Genomic DNA, 22257 nt, shown 5'->3' with positions numbered 1-22257 from the left:
TTGCAAAGAAGAAGGGGAAATCATAAAACTCTGAGGAAACAGAGACATTGTAGGGGAGATTAAAAAAAATCCAAAACCCACTGAGAACCACCCAACTAAGAAATATCTTCAGGAAAGGAGGTGTTGCATGAATGTATGTGAGTGTGAGTAGCCCAGTGTACTTCCTGTCTGTGTGTGACGGCCAGAATAAGGTATCCGGTGCCCTGCTCTATCAATGGCTACTTTGTTCCCTTAAGAAAGGCTCTCCCACTACACCTGGAGCCCTAGAGAGCCTCCAGTCTCCACCTCCTCTCTCCCTAGTTCTGGTGGTGTGCTGGTCTCCATGTCTATCTTGGTGTTAGAGACTGAACTAAAGTTCTTTCTTATGTTTGAGGGGCCAGCCCTCTCTCAACTCACCAGCTCACAAAGTTTGCTTTTGTTTCCTGATGCCACCTGTAATCAACTGAGAGCTCTGCTCTACGGTGGCCCACTGAAGTCAGACAGCTGGTAGCTATGCTAGTGCTGTTAGTTAGTCGCACTAGTACAGGCATGGAGGAGGGACGGAGGGTGTCTAAACCAGCACCTGCCCTTATTGATGTGTGTACTTTGTGGGCCAGAACTGGTCTCAAGGCTTCAACTACAAAAGGGTTATTAGGGCCTTGAAGCAGTGAGTGAGAACCTCGAAAGACCCAGCTGAAGGGACTCGCTAGCCCAAGTGTGACAAACGTGGCTCTGGCAGGCCTCGCCTTTCTCTCCCTTTCCCTCTGCCTTGCTAAACAAACAACCGACCACATCAGATTACATACATACCTAAAGCTAGCCAAAGATCTATTCCTTTATTTGGCCACTCCCTCCTCCTAAGACTGACTACCAAGTGTTGTGCCCAAATTCTGCACCCCAAAAATCACCAAGAGGCCCATTTCGATGCAAAAGCAAAGAGTCTTTTATTGTAGATGTTTAACGAGCTAACCCCATTAGCTCGGGCCCTTCACCCCACCACCATGGCGAATGGCTGGAGAAAGACCCCAAGCATCCTTGAGGCAGGGATCTTAAAGGGTGTGTAAGGGGAGTGTCTAGGGTATGAAACAGTCTCAGGATTGGTGCGCTTCCAGGTTTGGATGACCCACCCTGTGTTGATTGGTCAACTGGTTGTTATGACCCATAGGCCCTCCCAGGGCGGTTGCTATGCTCTGCACGTCACTGTTGTGCACTGTCCATAAAGCACATCCAGAGCCATAAAGCCCAGCCCAGCCAGCTAACTTCTGATTGGTTCCTTGCCACGAGGAGGGCATCTGCCCTCCTAGTGACCAGGACAGGAGAGGCAAGGTCATGCAAGCACATATTAGCCTGTAATGGCTGTTAAAATAGGGGACTGGTCACTACACCAAGGTCCAGCTATCAAAGTATTGAAGTGCAGCAATCAAAAGCCCCCTTTGACTCACCTAATTAACATGTGCAATTAAAATTAAACACCTCATTCTAACACGGGGTTTCCCTTTTTACCTTTATAAACTGTCATTTGTCTCCTTTCCCCTTTGCCCTTATCTCTTGTCTTTGTCTCTTATTTTTTGCCCTTTGTCTCTCTGGGGGCAAATAAATCTTTGTTCTAAAAACTTGGCCTTGGGTTGTCTTATGCCTATACCAGCTCCAATCAAGACCACAATATCCCTCATGGAAGTTTTTAGTAAACTGATTTATTTCTAGCTAGTAACTTAATTAAATACATGTAATAAATATGGAGCACTTTCACTATAAACATACAAGTAGGGTGTGGAAATAAAATAATGTTTTCATTTAAATTAAAATTTATTATATATATTTTAAATATGCTTGACTTTTTCATGGCTATTTTATCCATTCTCTAAAGAGCAGCTTCTTTCCTATGCATTTTGAAGTCCTGGGTGTTCAATAATTAAGAAAACACAGAGAAACTCTAGTTTTTGTGTAGCTTATCTAGGAAGTTAGTAGTTAGTGTAACTTGTGTAAAGACAGGTGTACTAATAAATGTAATTAAATAAATGTAGCTGATGTGCTGTGGGGTGACAAATGTGTGGAAATATAGTATAAATTGATAGGAGCTAAAAACCCAGGCCGGAAGGACACTTGTAATTTTCAGAAAGGATATAAGTAGTCTTGGTTGTGAAGGAGCCCCTGGAGGCAAGGCTCGAAGACTTAGGGGCTTAGGGGGCAAAGAGGAAGGAGGGGATGCAAGGGTTTGTCTGAAATGACCAGAAGACAAGTGAGGCTGCAGGGAGAAGGAGGCAGACATAGCCAGGGACACTGTGATATTTATGAGATACAAAGGTCTTTCTGGAGCCTACTGTAGTCTAAATTAAGTGAACTCTGGGTAAATCGGTTGAATTTTCACTGGAAAAGCAAATCACCCAGCACTTAGATGGTTGTATAAACCAACCTGGCTGCCCTATGAAGAAGATCAAAAAATGCAAAATGACATTATCCTTTATATTCATTTTAAATTCAATAAATCTCTTCCATATATTATACCACAAAGCATTAGCATAAGGGCAAGCTTTAACGACAATAAGGCCACTGACATTTATTGAGGCTATGTAATGGCTTTGCTTACTGTATACTATGATCCAATTAACTACTGAGGCTCAAAGTTTTAACATGACTTGACGCATCAGTCCTATAATAGAACTGGGATTTAAATCCGAGTCAGTCCAACTGTAAAACACATCACACTGTTTGAATTTAAATTTCCTAAATCTGTTATCGGATGCTCAGCTGGGTGCTGGATTTGTTAAAATCTCTCTAACAGTTCTCCCACTAACAGATTTGGCCACTAGAGAATTTCATTGCCAGTTGTTTTGGCATCAACCAAAGTAAAAAAAAAATGTGTTACTACAGAAAAGAATCATAGAGTGATATCTAAGAACTAACTACATTGTTATAAAAAGTTTGCCTAATCTATTGAAAACATTGAAGTTCACTTTCATCTGAGATTTACTGCTTTTCTTTTTCTTTTGCAGGTAAGTTTGGATACTTTTTTTCCTTGTGGAATGGAGGTATGGCATCACTTTGACTAGAATTGTATTTTAATTGTGTTAACACTTCACAACAAAATTCATTGTTGTCACTGCAGATTAGAAGTCATGTTGTTGGTTTATGCTGCTTGATTCAGAGGTTTCATGTGTAAGTCTATGCAGTGTCTGTGTTTGGGTTTGTGTTTAAAGGGATTGACTAAACTGTCTGGCCAGGCTGTTGCTTCTGTGTATCTATGAAAAAATAAATATAAAAGAATGCTGACCAGGATTGCAATGGAAATCAAATTTAAGTTAGAAAGAGAAAATAGATTCCCTTCTTGAAAAACATTATGAGAAGATTGAATGAGCTATGTAGTGATTATTTCAGAGAAGGGGAGGGAATTTCCGTAAAGGAAAGAGCATAAAATGCCACATGGACATAGGAAGACCTGAACCAGAAAAGTGGAGTAACCAGTCAAGATCCCACATAGAGCTATCAGCTTCTCATGGTGCCCTATACCATTATTAGTATATAAAATAAGCAATCATGTAAGAATTAACTCAAACACAAATTTAAATACCGTCTGCATTTTTGTAGATGGTATACTATGGTGCAAAAATGCTGCGTCTATATCTAAATGTAAAATAATACTTTCTTTAAATGCATTAAAATGGAGATGTTGATCAGTTGCATTCTGGCTAATCAATAATAGATGGATTCTACAATTTGAGTTTGTAGTATCCCCAGAGGGCCACTGTATTAAAGACTTTACTGATCTAGAGAGTAGCAGTGCAACCTTTAAAAGAGCAATCCCTGCCAAAGTTCTTTGGGTCATTGGGATGTACCCTAAAGGGGATGCTGGAACCTCAAGTCTTTTTCTTGTCTTCCACTTCCTGCCAATGAAGTGAACTGTTTTGTTCTCTCACAATCCATCTGTGATGTGCTGTCTCCCCCAAAGTGACAGAGCTAACTGGGACGCACAAGATCCTCCCAAACTGTGAGCCACACACAGTAGGCCTGAAACCTTTCTCTCTCTGCTGGCTATTTTTTGGTACTATGCTAATGACAGGAAGCTGTAACACAGCAAGTTAACACAAGGAACCCTTCAGGTTCTGGTCTTATTGGGTGAGGTCTTACCTTATTTGGTCTATTTTGCTCCCTCTGATGTAATCATATCAAAGTCATTGGGATCAAGTGTATATGGTCTCAGTGAGTATGTGTTACAAAACCCAAGGACAGCTCTTGATTAATTAAGGAAGTTGAAGGTTGGTCATTGAAGCAAATGTCATTTGATTGACTCAGAACTGACTGTTATAACTAGTGTCCTGGTGGTTGATAGAAAGGAATGCTATTTAATAAACATCCTAATATGTTACAGCCTCTAACCCAATATTGAATTCCCTGGTCCAAGTAATGGTCAGTTGGTACAAATACAGATAGAAAAGTTTTAACAGCATCCACTAAGAAGTCAATATTCAACTCTGCTGAGAAGACAAAATGCAGTTGTCCACAGACGATCCTTTATGGATGTATACCATGTGTGCCAATAAATGTACTGAGGTAACATTCCAACTGGTGTTCTCTTTGAAGTGAAGGATTTTAAAATGTATAGTGAAAAAACAGTGAGCATGGTCCATCTGTATTCTCAAGAGTTGAACTTCTCAAAAGTCTTGGTGAATTCAAACACTAGAGGGCACAAAAGGATACTTTTAAGTCAAGGACTTTTTGTAAGCAGAACATAACAATGATGAAAAATGGCCTCGAGTAGAACCTTGTGACCTCAATGGGCATAATTTGTCTGAAATGCTGGCCTGCAGCTCTTGTGACCTCACTGACCACAGAGCTGGCAGCAGCTGGCCACTCTGTGCTGCTTTAATAATAACCTCCTGGCTTTCTTTCTCTTTCTCATTTTTATTGCTCTGGCCCAAATTAACTACTTACATGGTGGAATTTTTTCCTGTCTCATAGTGGAGGTATCATTGGCCTGTTGTTCTAGGTACTGTTTCATAGAGAGAAAGTGCTCCTGTGCGGCACATAGGAAGTTGTTTAAAATGATCATATGTTTTACAAATATTTAAAGTCCAAATAGTGCGTACAAATGTATTTTATTGCCTTAAGTTTTGAACTAACTCAAGGTATGTTTTCTTAGGAAAATGAGTAAAAATAGTTAGCTGCCTCAGGCTTCAACATTAATTCTATGCTTCATTAATTGTACTTAGAAGGATTTGGATTGCAGAGTTCTTTGACACATTAAGAAGATATGTTCAAGATATTCACCCAAAATTATTTGTACTATTGATTGTTAATCCCACTGATCAAGAATAAGACCAATACCACAGTTTAAAGTCAAATTTGAAGCTAGCTTTAATGTTGACCAGGTAGATAGTCTCTGGCCAGGTCCATACCCAGGTGCCCTGGAAAGGGCCATGAATCACAGTTTACAGTGGTTTAAATGTTTTCTATCAGGTCCAATCATGGACAAGTATACATCCTAACGTATTTCCTGCCTGTGGTCCTCCCCCCTCAGCCCCCCCTCGCCCATGTGATCAAGCACACGAATGTGGATGGATCCAACAACTTGTTTAAGGGAATGAAAACCCGTGACTTGTTATCTCTCGAAAACAATAGCCTCCAGCACTTCAGGAACTATCTGTCCTTGGGTAAGGGGCTTGCAGATCAGAGATATTTTTGTTTCATGGATCTCTAAAGCATAGTCATTAAAACTTAAAATGTAACTTTGCCTCTCACGGATAATGTAGATAGATATGCTGGGTCTTCCAGCAGCCAGGGCTGTGGGAAGGGATGGTCCAGCAGGTCACTTCCTGGGGCGGAGCAGGATGGTGAATGTCGATGACCCAGACCCCACTCCTAGTTACCTGAGAGAACCACACTGAGTTGTGGAGACCTATTGAAGCAGAGTTTCTCCTTATTGTAACAGGCATGTGCTTATATAGGGTTGAGAAAGTGGGTGGGGACCTCAGGATGGGGTGGCATATAAGGGCCAATAATATCCCACCATCACGTTAGCAATAGCTAGGCAGAGGCAGTTTTGCTGAGTCACTCCTGTGTGGAAGTGATAGCTCAGGGACAGACTGGTCTCCAAGCTCCATCCAGGCCCAGGAAATTCCACTAGGCCTTGTGTCCGGTCCTTTTTATGCCCAACATCAATACATCATAAATATCCCATGTAAACTAATGTTTAGATACATTTTGACATTATATCAAAGCAATGGAATTTCTTGAGCCATTAATTATTTTTTCAAATAAAATCATATGAGAACGTGACTCTTGTAAAATATGAACTAAAATCAATCACAGACATTAAAATCTCAATTAAATGTTAAAATTAGATGTATAGATACATGTGGTTACATATAAAAATGAAAATGAGCCAGATTTCCAAATTAGTTTTGGGTATCCGTGATTTTCTTTTCTTTTGTTAATTATATTTTTCTGTATTTTCTGAATATTCTTTCATGAGTATTTGTCATTTGCATAGAACTAATATGTGTTATTCAAACAGGAGCCTATTTTAGCATTCCAAGTTCTGTGTTTGGCCATCATTCTTAGTTCAGTGCTGGAAAAAAGCAGCAGTGTATATGACTGGATTATGCACAGAGACTTTTTACATGGACACTTGTAGCTAAGCAGATTCACCGTGAGAATCAGCTTGCTAATCCCAGAAAGGGTTCTATGTTATAGAAGAGTTATCATACACTAAGAAATGACAGGGGCCAGAGACCAGAGAGAGGAGACCAAGAAAGCAAGAGCCAGTTATAGAAAGGCCCACAGGATTAATGTCTAGTGTATACTGTCCCGGTACTCTGTGGTAAATCCTGGAAAGTGGCCAAGAGACAGTGTTTGCTTATGTCCCTCATGTCTCTCTCTCCCCTGTCTCCCCTTCTCCCTTCTCCCCCATCTTTCTCTTCCTTCCTTGTCTTCCATTCTCTCCCTCATTCTCTTCCTCTTCTCTCCCAGTATACTTCTTTTCCCTTTAATATATGCCCTATCCTTGTCTTCTCTATGCATGGATGCATGTGCAGAGAAGCTAAAGACAGGCAGCAGGGCAGCCAAGGACTATGCTAAATTGGACTTCTAGTCCAAAAGTCCTTAAGAATAGTCCAGTACAAAGATGACAAGAAATCTCATAAATCATATTGGTAAAAATGCTGCAATATTGTGCGGCACACAGCAAAAGCAGTGGCCAACCTCGAGTCAACTGGTTTTGTTTTGTAAGCAGCATGAATTACCTTCTAAATATATAGAACTCTTTTACTTTAACACTCATTTTTAGAGCTTGGATGTTTTGAAGCTTTTTAATGTTTTGAAGGTTGAGAAAACTGGACAATTTGATGAGCCTGTGAAAAGCTAGAGCAGAAACTCACTAGCTGTGGAGTTTTGAAGGAGATGACCACAGAGAAGTCTCTGGCATTTGAATGCTGGGCTCCAGGTTGATTGGCACTGTTGGGAAGGCTGGGAGGTATGGTCTTGCTGGAGGAAGTATATCACTGGCCAGGGACTTTGAGGTTTCAAAAACCATGTGCTGTTCCTAGTTTGCTTTGTCCGTTTCTTGTTTGCGGCACCAGATGTGAGCCTTAAACTCTCAGATTCCATTTCATGCTGTCATGCTGTCCCCATCATGACAGACCCTAACTTTCTGGAACTGTGAGCCCAAATAAACTCTTCGCTAAGCTACCTTGCTCATAGTGTTTTCTCACAGCACTAGAAGTATAAGTAATACACCAGCTAATCAAATGACCGTCATCATAAAAATACAGAACTAAAGGCTGATGATATTCTTAGCCTTAGGTCTGTGGCAGCTAGCTGTCTGTTAGGACATTCCAAAGGATTTATTTAGCTAGTTGTCAGGAAGATGCTAGGTCAGGTACAGAGAATGGCAATAAACGGTTATTAAGAGGGCTAAAGATAGCCCAAGATGACTTGGCTCTGGATTTGTTACCTTCCAAACCCTCTACAGTCCCTGAAGTTTTAATCAGATCATCTACCTTGCAGAGGGCTTAGTGAAAAGGTTTATAGCCAATTTCTAGGAACCTTTGTTCACAGATCTCCAAGGTCTTAAACTCTATGCATATTTTCACTTCCTTTAAAAAAATTTGAATGACATAAAATTTGAATTGACATAAAATAAAATGACTGATTTAAGCAATCATTTGGACTTACTTTAAAGAAATTGGAAGCCAGGCAATGGTGGTACACACTTTTAATCCCAGCACTTGGTAGGCAGAAGCAGAGGAAGAGGCAGGTGGATATCTGTGAGTTCAAGGCCAGCCTGGTCTATAGAGCAAGTTACAGGACAGGCTCCAAAAGCTACACAGAGAAACCCTGTCTCAAAAAAACCAACCAAACAAACAAAAAACAACCAACAAACAAATAAATAAAAACCCACCTTGGATATAATGAGTTTCTTTCTATTCACAGTTGGCAAATAGTTGTTTTTTGTTCTTGTTTTTGCCTTTCCTGATAAACTAAATTGAGCCTAGAGCTGAGGCAATATCTCAGTGGATAAAGTGCCTACCTCACAAGTGTGCAGAGCAAAGTTTGGGTCTCCAACACCATGTAAATGGTTGGTGGGCAGTCTAAAGTCCTGTCTATAATGCCAGCATTTGTGAGACAGAGAATAAGATGGCTATCTAGACTATCCTAGTGGGAAAATTCTGTGTTCAATTGAGACAAACTGTCGTTCAAGATATAAGGTAGAGTGCAGTCAAGAAAAATACCTGATGTCACACTTGAGCTTCCACACACATAGATGTATATCTGTACACATACATTCACCCACATATAAGAATACATATATACACATACCATACACATACATGTATGTAAACATTATTATTAAACTTTGAGAAATTATTTTTCCTTAATTTACTAAAATGACCTATGATTTTCTACTATACTTATTGATGAACTGTTGAGTAAGTTTTTGAATAGTAAAATAGATCTGCCTTCCCAGAATGAACTCAGTTGATGCATCATACCTCATTATTTTATGACACATAAAAAAGTCGCTAATCTTATCAGTCTTGTATCTAGTAAACAAATCTAATGGTAATTACAATCCTTTCCATGGCTTTTCCGGACACAGTAGCCGAGGCTGGCAGTCACAGTCTTTTAGAAATGGAGTCCATTGCTCCAAGTTCTTCTGGTTTTCAAAGCTTCCGCTGAGAAACCTGCTGTTATTCTGAAAAGTTTTCCTTCACATGTAACTTGTTTGCAAACCACATTTGCAGAGGCAGCATGCTCTTTCAACTCTTGAAATATGATGATTTGATTCAAGGATTGTTTGGGAACTAAGGGGGATTCCAGTAGGGGAGGCGCCCCAGTTAATGCTTACAACCACTTGCTGCTTTCAAGAGGCCTTCAAGGAAGGTGGGTGAGGATGAATGCTGCCTCTTGAATCAGGCACCACAGCCAGCAGCAGGCAGAGCAGTAACTGCTCACTTTTCACAGTCTGCCTTAAGATAGGAACCATGCACTTTCTCTGCTGTTTGACCCAAAATAACAGAAAAAGCACAGCTCCTCTGGGATACATTGTATTATATTTCCTTTGCAGGTTGAATCCAGAATTTGCCCCTCCCCAGTTAAGCAGTTATCCAGATATACCATATCATTAAAATCAAGATTTTCAAATAAAATTAAAATTTTTATTCTAATGAAAGCCAACCCAAACACACAAAACTGACTCTAATTCTGTCATTACTCAAATAGTGATTTCTTATGAGTGACCACAATGTGAAACTTTAGGTGACCAACCATTTCCATATGCCATCTTTAAATACATTAGTACCTCATAAATAAGTGGCTCTCTGTTGTTCATTTTTCTTTAAATTTTATTCTTGAGAATTTCATACAAGTAAACAGTGAAATATGACCACATCTACTACCATTTTCCCCCTCCAACTTCCACAATATCCCCAATAAGAACCTCCCAACTTCTTGTCTTTTTATTTATATGTATATATATCTTGTTAAGTTAATTAATGCTGTCCACTGGACTATGAGGAGTGATATTTCCTTGGTGAGAGCCATGCCATTATTACACCAGTAGGCTTCTCTTGGCTGGCAGGTTGGTATTACAGTATGCAAGTAGGTACCAGCACTCAACAAGCCCATTGATACACATTTTCCCCCAGCAGCCTGCATAGCATCTTTCAGCACTATGAAAACTACCCAACAGAGGGCAAATCTCCTCACCAGTTAGAGACTGATTTCTTTATATCCTGCTGGCTCATTTCATCCAGGGCAGGGCCTAGGCCCTCCCCCAAGAGTCCAGGCTGAGAGAGCATCTCTCACTGTGAGATGGGAACCCAAAGCACATTTGTATGCCAGGGATAAATACTGATCTACTACCCAAGGCCCCATAGATTGCCTAGGCCTCCTCACTGACACCCACATTCAGGGGGTCTGGATCAGTCCCATGTTGACTTCTCATCAGTCTGGAGTCCAAGAGTTCTCTCTTGTCAGATCAGCTGTCTCTGTGTGCTTCACCAGCCCGATCTTGACCACTTTGCTCATCACTCCTCCCTCTCTGTCACTTGGTTCCAGCAGTTCAGTTCAGTGTTTAGTTGTGGGTGTCTGGAAAAGGCAATATTTTAACTTTAGTGTTGTCTGCAATTTTCAATACTCAAAACTTTGGTTCGTAAAATGAATAAAAAACATTTATTACAGGAAAAAGCAAATGTCACACATAGTAGGGATAAACATAGATGCTGATTCACTATTTTGTAAAGAAGACATTATCGTTAAGAGATACAGCTACATGGATAATTTTTACAAATCTTTAAGAAATATTAAGTACGTACGTGAAAGCATGTGTGTGAGTGAGTGAGTGAGTGTGTGTGTGTGTGTGTGTGTGTGTGTGTGTTAGTGCCCATATGCTTATCAGAAGACAATTTGGAAGATTTATTGTCTCCTTTCACCACATAAGTCCTGGGGAATGGAAATCAAGACTCCAGGTTGATGGCAGGTTCTTTAAACAACTGAGCTCTCTCTCTGGCCTTTCTGTAAATATTTAATAATATCACTCATTCCCTACTGTCCACATTGGCACCCACTGACCATGGTTTGAGTGAATAAAGAGAAGCAAATGCCCTGCACGGCTCAGAGGCAGACCTGGAAGGACAGTTGCAAAACCCTGTCTTCACTAGGGGGCACTGTGTTAACATCCAGGGCACCCGCACGCACTCCTTTTAAAATTTGGCAAATCCAAGTGTTCAATTTCTTTCTCTCCTTTGCCTCACCCACGTCTAGGAGACTGGCTGCTCTGTTCCTTGGAGCTCTGCTTTGCACACTTCACCGTGATGCTTCAAATTTAATTTAATTTCATACCACAGTAGATGCTAGGTGATGTGAGGGCCTGTCTGGTTTCTGAGCACTTCTCTCAGCAACATGTGCAATGTCTGTGAGAAATGGCTAATTTAAAAATGAACTCAAAGGTCTTTGTTCATGACCTTTGGCGGAGATCTATCTAAAACTCATAGTGAGGGGGAAAAGCAGTTCTGAAACTCAACTTTTTATTAACATGTATCCAATTTTATCTGTTCATAACAGTAATTTGTAGTAGTTGTCAGGGAAGTGACCACTACTACAGGAAAGCACATATAAAAGTCCCTACCATTCTATTGTCCAGGAAAAAAGTCAGTATTTTGGTCCCTATTTTAATTAATGAATTTTTAAGTAGTAAAAGATTTTCAAGATTCTACTTTTACTGTCCTTTTGATAATTAGTGCACTTCTTGACAAAGCTTACACAAAAAAAGTTTCTAAATACTGTTTCTGATACATCTGGTGAGCAGCCTTACTGAAGGTTGCAAGCCTACATCCTTGAGTGTTCCTAAGAAGTCAGCTGTCTGCAGTTGGGATACTCCATAGCTATTAGCACAGCTTCTTCAGAAAATTGCCAAATCCCTGCCCTCTCACTGGATCCCTTGGCAATTAGACAACTCCAAACAGCCTGAGCATGTTCAGGGATTACATCTGTGAGGTCCTCCCATTGGGGGAGACTGACCTGGGCTTTCCCTGAGTCTTGTGGTGCCTTCCAATTGCAATCTGCACTTCTAACTGCTGAGAAGACACCAAACTGACTGGTACAGTAGAACAATATAGGATTGCTAAACACATTAGCAGTTAAATGTGGACATTTTCATTTCTTAAGAAAAATAGAATTATATGTTCATAGTTAGCCTAACACATACCACATTCACATAAAATATAACAAAAGTAAAGGAAAATGGCATTTATAGAAACAATCATTCTCATTTATTGAAATGTCCCTTACTTTTGTACAATATCAGCAATGGAAAATTCCCACTCACCCACTTCCCAGTTCTTGACTGACTCAGTATTTACCAAGAATTTCCCTGTATCACACAGTTCAAAAAGGATTTTATCTAAGAGAAAACCTGGAATAAAATCACAGAGTAGCAGCTTTGTATCACTTAGCTGATATGGAGGTTTAAAATTCATAATCTTTGTGTTATTTTTAGCATGTAGTTATAATTGATTTATTTTTCTAAGTAAAATTTAGGAACACACATTTTTTTGTACTTTGCAGCACATTGGGGGGGGGTGAGGGAATGACACATGATCTTTGCCCGTATAAAGAGCAGCCTTTAAAATGGACTCCATAAGAAAGGATGGAAAATTATAAATTATGTTCAACATAAGGTACGATTCACAAGTATTATTAATTCGATATTATCTTAGTTACTGTTAAGTTGCTGTGATAAAATGCCTGTGAGCAAGGCAAGTTCAAAAGAGTTTATTGGAACTTATAGTTCCACATGGTTAGAGCCCACAGGGAACATGGTTGCAGGCCTGGGGTAGGCAGGAATGACATTGAAGCTGTAGTTGAGAGCTCACACCTTGAGACAACAACGACCAGGAGGCAAAGACAGAGATTGCTAACTGGGAATGGCTGGCCTTTTGAAACTTCAAAGTCCACCTGCAGTGACATACCTCCTCCAACAAGGCCACACTCACTAATCCATCCCAAACAGTTCTACCGGCTGAGGACTAAATATTCAAACATTAGCCTATGTGGGGGTGTGCATTCTCATCCAAGCACCATATATATTAAAACACTGGACTTCTAATTACTCAGGTCCACTATAACGATTACCTGTTGGAAATAATCTCCCAAAGGTGGAATTTAGAGTGTAAATTCACTGATACTCCCAGGAAAAAATCTTAAACTGTTCTGTATTTTTTGATATTCTCATTGGTTTATTTTATAAAGTATATCTCGATTTTGAACTGTATTATAAATATTTCATCTTAACAAGTTTGCTGTTAACCATCAGCTCCTGCTTCAGACATCTAGTGGTGCTTTTAATTGCTTTGTTTCAGATGGTGGTGGTGGCGGTGGTGGTGGTGGTGGCGGTGGTGGCAGTGGTGGCGGTGGTGGTGGCGGTGGTGGCGGTGGTGGTGGTGGTGTGGTACTGTAGAGAGCAGAGTTTGCCATCTCATGTCTTAGAGACGTTCTCCTGATGTAGGATTCTAAATTCAAGCATCTTTGAGGGGCACCAGGTCTCTGTGTCTTCAGCCACTAAGCATTGAACTAAATTCAAGATGACTGTGAAATAACTTGTGAATGTGTGTCTCCCATGCTTTTTCCCAATTAAATGTGCTTTTAAGATAAGTCTGCCAGAGGACAAGCATTTGTACTACCCAGAGGCTTGTTTTTAATGTTGGTGATCTGAAAACCTGAGTCTCTAATATGTTAACAGAAAAGGCTTATTCACTAACATTTACCAAAGAGCCAGGATTTTCATCAAGGCCCTGCCGCTTACCACTCAGCAGACTAGGAAAGGCACTGAACTTCTCTGAACAAGTAAAAATAAAAGGAGCAGCAGCTTGGGAAACAGAACTCAGAACCTTCCCTGCTGCCTCATTAATGGCCTTGTTCCATTAATTCCTTTGCTTATTTTTCTAGGCACATAAACAGTAGGTTTTGCAGTGAAAGGGACCTTAGTTGTAACCCTATATCTTCTACCTATTATTTTTATGTTAATAGGAACAAATTACTCAGACTTCATAAACCTCCATTTCCTCAGTGATAAAATAGAATAAAAGTAAAAGCCCAGAAATTAGTTATTAGGGGTTATTGAACACATATCATGTTCTAATTACAAAATAAATAGAAATTAGTTACTGAAACTATGATAGTAGGACAAGAAACCAGAGAAAAGTCATTCTGACATTATGGTAATGTTTGTATACCGCTCAACCAATGATCACAACAGATCAGGGTGAAGAGTGGTCTGCAGATATGACAGGTCAACAACGAGGGATCAAGACTAGGAAAGTTTATGACCGTTGACTTTATAAACACTAGATGGAAAAATGTCAAGTCACCAAACTGAACACATGGGATTGTTGTTATTTAGAGATTGCTGGTATTTGAGTTCTTTTTGTCTCACTCCTGAGGGAACAATTTTGCTTAGCAGTTCGGTAATTCCAAAAATTGTTTTCTCTTGTTTATTACATGGCTCTAAAGAGTTGGAAGAAGCCATTCTGGCCTTATTTTTTATGTAGTCAACAACTGAGAAACATAGATGGAATCAGTGTTGCAAATGCTTTGCCAGTTAGACAACCTGTCTTCAAATCCTATACATTTCCAAATAAAAACAGAAAACGGGGGATATTCTTGTATTTGAAGCATAGGGTTTGAGCAACTGGGGGAAACATTCTAACAGCTAATTTTGGTAGTATCCTTTACCTCTTTGTTTTGTTTTTATTCAGTCTTTGTAAATAAGACACAGAGGATTTTAGTAATGCAAATAAAACATTAACCTTTTAAAATTTAAATCACACACACATCCTACTCTTGCTTAAGGTAGAAAAGATAACAAGTAGAGAAACAAAATTGCTCATAATAGCTAAGGCTTGGTGCCTTTAAAAAAATCAAATAGTTCTTTGCTCATGAAGGAACCATTTTTAAAGAACATTTTTTATAAAAATGCTTTTAATAGGATAAAAGTACGTTCTACTCCTCTCCTAAAAGCTTACATTGTGTTTTTTTTACATTTTTTATTTAAATTAGAAACAAGCTTCTTTTACATGTTAATCCTAGTTCTCTCTCCCTCCCCTCCTGCCCTGCACCCCACCAACCCACTAACCCTTCCCCTTTCTGCTCCTCAGGGAGGGTAAGGCCTTCCATGGGGGAATCTTCAAAGTCTGTCATATCATTTGGAGCAAACCTAGACCCCCCACGTACTCTGAGTGTGTCTACACTGAGAGAGTATCCCTCTATATGGATTGGGTTCCCAAAGTCCATTCATACACTAGGAATAAATACTGATCCACTATTAGAGGCCCCATAGACTGTCCAGGCCTCCTACCTGACTCCCACATTCAGGGGGTCTGGAAGAGTCCTATGCTGTTTTCTGAGCTATCAGTCTGAAGTCCATGAGCAACCCCTTGTTCAGGTCATCTGTTTCAGTAGGTTTCTCCAGCCTGGTCTTGACCCCTTTGTTCATCACTTCTCCCTCTCTGCAACTGGATTCCAGAGTTCAGCTCAGTGTTTAGCTGTGGGTGTCTACTTCTGCTTCCATCAGCTACTGGATGAAGACTCTAGGGTAGCATATAAGATAGTAATCAATCTCATTATCAGAGAAGGGCATTTAAGGTAGTCTCTTGACTATTGCATTGTTAGTTGAGGTCAACCTTGTAGATCTCTGGACATTTCTCTAGTGCCAGATTTCTCTTTAAGCCTGTAATGGCTCCCTCTATTATGCTATCTCTTTTCTTGCTCTCCTCTATTCTTACCCTGACTCAATCTTCCTGCTCCCTCGTGTCCTCCTCTCTCCTTCTCTTGCTCCTAACTTCCTCTCCCTTCCCCCCATGCTCCCAATTAGCTCAGGAGATCTTGTCCCTTTATCCTTATCTAGGGGACATATATGTCTCTCTTAGGGTCCTCCTTGTTTCCTAAAAGCTTACATTGTTAATGGTGGTATCTGGTGTGGTGTGGTATGGTGTGGTGTGGTGTGTGTGTGTGTGTGTGTGTGTGTGTGTGTGTGTGTGTGTTTAGGATACTTTTATGTAAATTATCATTATACTCTGCAAAGGCCCTGTAATCAGAGTGTATGTGTTAGACATTGAAACTCACCAAGGTAATGTAACACATGATGTGCACAACTATAGTTCTAAAGTCTGTTTCCTTGAACTTCCCCTCTCCTGAGTATTTGCCTGATGGTGTTTCCTTTAAAATAAAATTATTTAAGGCATTCTGGTAATAGTAGTTTGGCTGTAATAGTGATAGCGATTTTTCTGACTTCATTATTTTATTTTATGTTTTTTTTTCAGGAACGGGAAGGTAATTTACATACACACACATTCTCTCTCTCTCTCTCACACACACACACACGTACACACATACATGTGCACACACACGCACACACACACACAAAGTGATCTTAACTGTTGAGCGATGTCTCCAGCCCTTCTTCCAACCCTATTTAAGTATTTAGGAGTTCTACTGCCTTAACATCAGAGGCTTGAACTAAATATCTTTCAAATACCTAATTCATTTCTATATATACTTCACTGAAGATGGACACCTCAAGTAAAGTATTTGACCCACCATCCACAGTGGAATTGATTCTTTATTCTTGTATTTAAGCATACCTATTGCTTATTGTTTTACATCATGTCCTGTTGACCTCCACATTTCAATGGCAATTTATTTATTTACATCCTAGGATGTATAAGAGAGTAGGGATACATTTACACCCAACTGAAGTACAGACCATGCTCTCCTAATGCTTTCAACTGAATCCCAGTACATAAACTTACTGGTCTCCATTTCAGAATCAGAGTCATTGACTTGCAAGCCAGCTATACTCACATGAGGTTTGGAATGAATATAGCTCATTTCTACAACGGAAAGTGAAGTGCCTGCCGCAAACTAACACTAAGCTTTCCTTTGAATTGCAAAACTTACATTCACAGATATAAACTATCATTAATTATCATAAGCAATTAATGTAATAAAGCCTCTTTTAAACCACAAAAACTGATCTTGAATGGACATTCCTTTCAATAAATGTACCAGAGAGTTGTCAAATTTCCTTTTGTTATGTGCCTTTGCAATTGATCACTCTGAAAATGAGATTTTTATGACTTTTATTTTTTAGATAAAATATGATTAAATCAAGACTCCCCTTGTCTTTCCTCCCTTCAGCTCCTCCAACGACACCTTCCTGCAACCACTCCCAGGGTTCTCTCTCCTCCTCATCGTTCTCAAATTGATGGCCTCCCTTTTTCTTTACTGTTATGCTTATGAAATGCGTGAACTCAGTGTAGCCTGCTGAGCCTTTTCCTTTTTCCTATGTGTATGTGATTTCAGAGCTCACCATTTTTATTGGACAGTTGACTAAGAGGCTCATCTCAGGGAGGTGAATTTGCCCTCTGGCAGCGGTCATTATTTGCCCATAGTTCTTTGACTGGGGCTGGAACCCCCCAAGATACCCCTCCCCCCTTCCACATTAACATATCTATTGCTATCATCAGTGTTCAGGTCTTGAAAATCAAATATTATACTACTACTCTCCTCAGAGATAGCTGCTAGCTATACAGCTAGTGTTGACTTCTGTCACTTCTAGCTTTGAGTCTTTGACCAACAACTATTTCAAAATGAAACATTATCCTGAAACCCCTTTATCTGACTGTTCTGGCTTCCTGAAGCAACCTATTTCAACATGTCAAAGCCCCACTAATGTAACTCTGCTTCTCTGGTCTACTTCACATGCCCTAACCCTCTCCAGTGCTGCTTACTCATGAGTCGGTATATAAGTAAATGAATCCATGTGTGCTCATATTTAAATTATCCCACATCTATACTCACAAGTCTCAGTTTAACTTAGGGTAGCTGGATCCTATAAAGGAAACCCTGAGTTTTGGGGTCTGACCCAAATCTGTCACTTGCACCATCCGGAATCTTGGAATAAAACTGGGAGAACTATTCAAGAGATCAAAAAGAAAAAAAGGATGCCTTACTTAGAACTCTGAAGAATATAAGGTTTAAGTTGCTGCAAGAGGTGGGTGTTTATAGGAGATTATGGGACAGGTTCGGAATCGTGGATAACAACTGAATCATCCATTTATTGGGATGAGTTTAATCTTCAGTTAGTTTTTGTTTTTTGAGAATTTCATGCATAAATGCTGTAAGTAACAAAAAGATTTAAAGAAGAAAAGGCTTAGTTTTGTGAAATTAATTCAAATATTTAAAGTTTTCTACTCTCTTTCTACCCTTACACCTAGGAATTGAAAGTTGTAAGTTACTGGCAGGAGTATAACTACAGCAAAAATATGTGCTAGAAGACATGCTGTATGTTGCGGTTTTAGATTCCAGTTGCCTAAATCCTTACCTCTGTGGAATAATGGCAAGTCCCTAAAAAAAGATTGAAATTCGCATTTTAAAGTATAAATTGAGGAACGGATATGGTGGTGCATGCCTTTAACACATTACTTGGGAAGCAGGGCCTCTATGAATTCAATAATATCCTGGTCTACATAGTAAGTTCCAGGACAAGGCTTTATAGTGAATGAGTGAGTGAGTGTGTGTGTGTGTGTGTGTGTGTGTGTGTGTGTGTGTGTGTGTGTGTGTGTGTATAAAGAAAATAAATAACTAATTACTAGTGAAAATCTACTAGGGAGATTTGGTCTGGATTAAAAGATAGGGTTTATCTTATTGTAAATAAAACTATGGGAGAGAAAAATTGACCTCAAGGCTCTGTGAGTTAAAGTTGTTGTCACCAAACCTAATGATGTAAGTTCAATAACCACAGCCCATGTGGTGATAAGAGAGAGAGAACCAACTTCCTCCTACCTCTTAACCTCTGACATGTGTGTGCTGCACGCATACCATGCATGTGCACAAATAAAATTAATGCATTTTTTAAATTATAAAAGTCGAACTGTGACAACAGGTAATATTTTGGGGGCTCAAAAACTTCTTGTATGCACCAGACACTAGTGATGCTGTTTCAGCTGCAAAATGTAAAACCTTCTGTAAGGAATAAGATTTCAAATTTTTTGAGAGATGAAAATATGAGCTCTCCTGGGAATCTCCTATTTCTGTGTTCCTCTTCTCCCTTCATACCCTGCCTCCTCTTCTCACCAATCCTGCAGGACTCCCCCACAACCTGACTAGTCAACCAGTGTCCCTACACTGCCTTGCTTTATTATCATACAAAGTCGTTCTAAACGAGAAGTTGTCCATCTATGTGGTACTGTTACAAGTGGGGCCACACTGGCTAAAAGCTATCTCTAGGTGGAGATTAATAGATGGATGGGAACAAAGATACAATGGTGGAATTTCACACAACAAAGAGACAGATGGCCTGGACACCTCCTTTGAATCATAGGACCTGCCTTCCTACTATGAAATAGAACTGCTTACCTAAAATTACAAAGGCCACTTATTAGTAAATAAAAAAAATGTAGGTTGATTCCAGAAGAGCTTGTTCAGATTGGAACTCTTAGCTGCAAGGTTGTTTATGTGCCAGGCAGCTACCTCTCATCTATTCTCTTGGAGTGTGCAAGTCAAGTACCAAAGGCATGCAACTGTCCAAATGTTTTGTACTGCACATCTCCAAAGCATATAGCTTTTTCAGAATCTCCCTACTGGGTCTGATGCTGTTGTGAAAATAAGCATCTTGTTTAATGTCTTAATCCTTTTGTTGAAATCACATGACCATTTTGGTCTATAGGTATGAGTGTTAGGGGTATTTAAATTCAGCAGGCATGGAGGTGGTCCCTTAGGGCAATTGGTCAATTTTGTTCAGCCCCGAGGGGGTTAACCTCCTTCCAGAGTTCTCCAAGCTTCTGTAATCTTATCCTGGTCCAGTGGAGCTCTGCCTTGTTTTACAATAGAGGTCACAGCCAGGGCAGTGCTTAGACAGGGGCTGATGGCATTATGCCGTGTTGTCAACATTAAATACCACTGACTTGTGAGTGGTGATGACGACACCAGGGTCCCTCGACTCCTTGAGTACATCTTGAAATATATGTCTCCCCTGCTGTGCGCTGGACTCATAAACCATGCGGCCGAACCCTCTTCTGTTCTCATCATTTATGTGTCTTGAAAGAAAGTTGTTTTAAGGGATGTGTTCAAGATTGAAGAACTGTTTCTAGGGAACAGAAGACAGACAAAACATTGATCTCTGCTGTCAAAGTCACTTATAACTCACTGCACAAGGTGACTCGGTGGCACTTCTTTGAGGGAGATGTTGCCAGAGGCACTGAAAGTGATCTGCCTGTTTTCTTCTCACACTGACTGACTGGCAGGGAGGTGATGGTTTTTAACAATTATTACATCCTTGCGGAAGGCTTGCTAATAGTGACATTCATCCATGTATCTGAAGAGAATTTGGAATCAGGAACATGATTTTGTTAGCTAATTTTGAAATGTAATACTCCTTGTCAAGTTTCTTAATCATGGGTATGTGTTTACTTTTTTCTTTAGTGACACCCTCTGGACACTATTTTTTTGTTAGCGTTCACTCTTAATATGAAGGCAACTCATCTGAATCATACCTCCTGGTTTGTGTGTGTGTGTGTGTGTGTGTGTGTGTGTGTGTGTGTGTGTGTGTATGATATGATTTTCAGGAGTTGCATATGGCTGTGCTATTTAATCTGGTCTACATCTAAAAGCAAAATTTCAAGGGAGTGTTTCTCACATTCATAATGAGAGAGTCTGGGTGAAGCAAGCTCTGTCGCAAAGGGCAAGTGTCACACAGCAGGAAGTGCTGGCCACCCTTTCCAGCCCTGCTCAGCCAGCCTGCCACCTCTCTGTCAGCGCATACCACCACACTGAAGAAATGCCCTCATTCAGCCACAAGTGCCTCTTGCAGCTTGGAGGGCCCTCCCGCTCCAGGGTCCTGTACTAGCTCTGACGTTCAGCTGTTTCTGTGGATCTTGGCACCCTTTTACAAATGGCTTTTGTTTGGGATCCATTGGGAGTCACAGTGCCAGGACCATCTCCACGAACTAGGACAAGATTGCGCTTCTCAAAGTCCTACAGGTATGGCAATTTCCTTTCAGTAGCAGGGGATGTATTCTCATCTGCTGTAGGTTTTTTAGCAGTAAGCTTTGTTGGCTCTACTTAATTTACGAGGTTGGTTTAATTGTCAGCATTTGAAATAGGAGCTGAGTTATTGTAAACATTCAAAATAGTCCGGGGTGTGTGGGAACCTCCTGAAGTCGAAGGAAGTTGCCTAACTCTCAGAGCTCATTCTGAGAGGTGAGGGTGAACTTTGCAAAGCATCTTTGTTACAGTGCTCGGTTCTAGAAAAAAGCAAGTGTGTTCACTTGCCTAATCAATGACTATCACTGAAAAACAACCTTGTCAAGCTGTAACATAATTCTCTAACTACAGAGACAATGAAACCACAGAAATGTAATTTATAGGGTAAAATCCACATTGAAAACCTGAAGCTGACTCGGCGGTCCACATGGTGATCCACTTTAAAACTTGAGATAACAAAAGTTCCAAGTTAATACTTCATTTAATCTGGTATTTTTAATGATTTCTCTGGAAATCATATGAGCACTCTCAACCACATGCCCACTACAAATCGTCAACTTTGTTCTCCAGTGAAGGTTAGTTAATTTTAACCAAATACCTGGCTGTACTGCAGGAAGCAAAGGCAGCAACAGTAAACAAAAGTGAAATTGTTTGCTTAATCTTAAGAATGGGTCTCTGTTATTTAGGTCAGCCATAAAAAATTTAGAAAGTGCCAAGCTTATAGAGAGGTATGCACTATTTTTTTAGTTAAATCATGTTCTACATTGTTCACAGGGAAACACAATTTTAAGTTTGGATTAAAATATTAATGACTTATTTGCTTAAAACCAGAAAATTTTGTCCTAAAAGTTTTTTTTATGAACTATAAAAGTCAGAGAAAGCAAATTACAAAGACCTAATACTAAATCTGTAGGCAAACATTGACAAGGGATAACGGGATTCCCAGCAAAATGTGTAGGTAGTACTTTCACTAACTTCCATTAAGAAACCACAAGCATTTGTCTTAATGATGTTAATGTATTGAGACATTTGATTGATTGTTAGAAATCATGTGCCCAGGAGAACTTTGTGTCAAGGAATGTGATTTACTTGCTTATTATTGGCATCCTACACCTGGTTATGGGTCATTACATGCTCAGCTCTTATTTTCACAGTCTTGAACATTATTGTGCATGTGTCCATGCATGTGTCCAAGATGAATGGATTCGAGGTTTCGCTCACCTTTCAGACTTGAAAGCAAGC

The 22257-nt window shown here is 39.9% G+C and overlaps 1 protein-coding gene across 7 annotated transcripts in view; it reads left to right on the top strand.

Annotated features, from left to right (window-relative positions):
* Pde4d (phosphodiesterase 4D) overlaps nucleotides 1-22257 on the top strand; it is a 1369715-nt gene that overhangs the window by 1047780 nt on the left and 299678 nt on the right. The window contains exon 1 of one of the 7 annotated variants that reach the window (XM_005065554.4): nucleotides 20753-21012. The exons of the other annotated variants lie outside the window; for them this stretch is intronic. Coding sequence (XP_005065611.1) covers nucleotides 20924-21012 — 89 coding nt within the window. The 5' untranslated portion in view covers nucleotides 20753-20923. Of the gene's footprint in view, nucleotides 1-20752; nucleotides 21013-22257 lie in introns of those variants that run through there. 7 annotated transcript variants of the gene reach the window in all.

Source organism: Mesocricetus auratus, unplaced genomic scaffold (assembly GCF_017639785.1).
Source record: "Mesocricetus auratus isolate SY011 unplaced genomic scaffold, BCM_Maur_2.0 Super-Scaffold_100020, whole genome shotgun sequence".
NCBI classification, from domain to species: Eukaryota; Metazoa; Chordata; class Mammalia; order Rodentia; family Cricetidae; genus Mesocricetus; species Mesocricetus auratus.
Note: the sequence above shows the minus strand (reverse complement) of the source record. Positions and strands in the feature narration are given on the sequence as shown.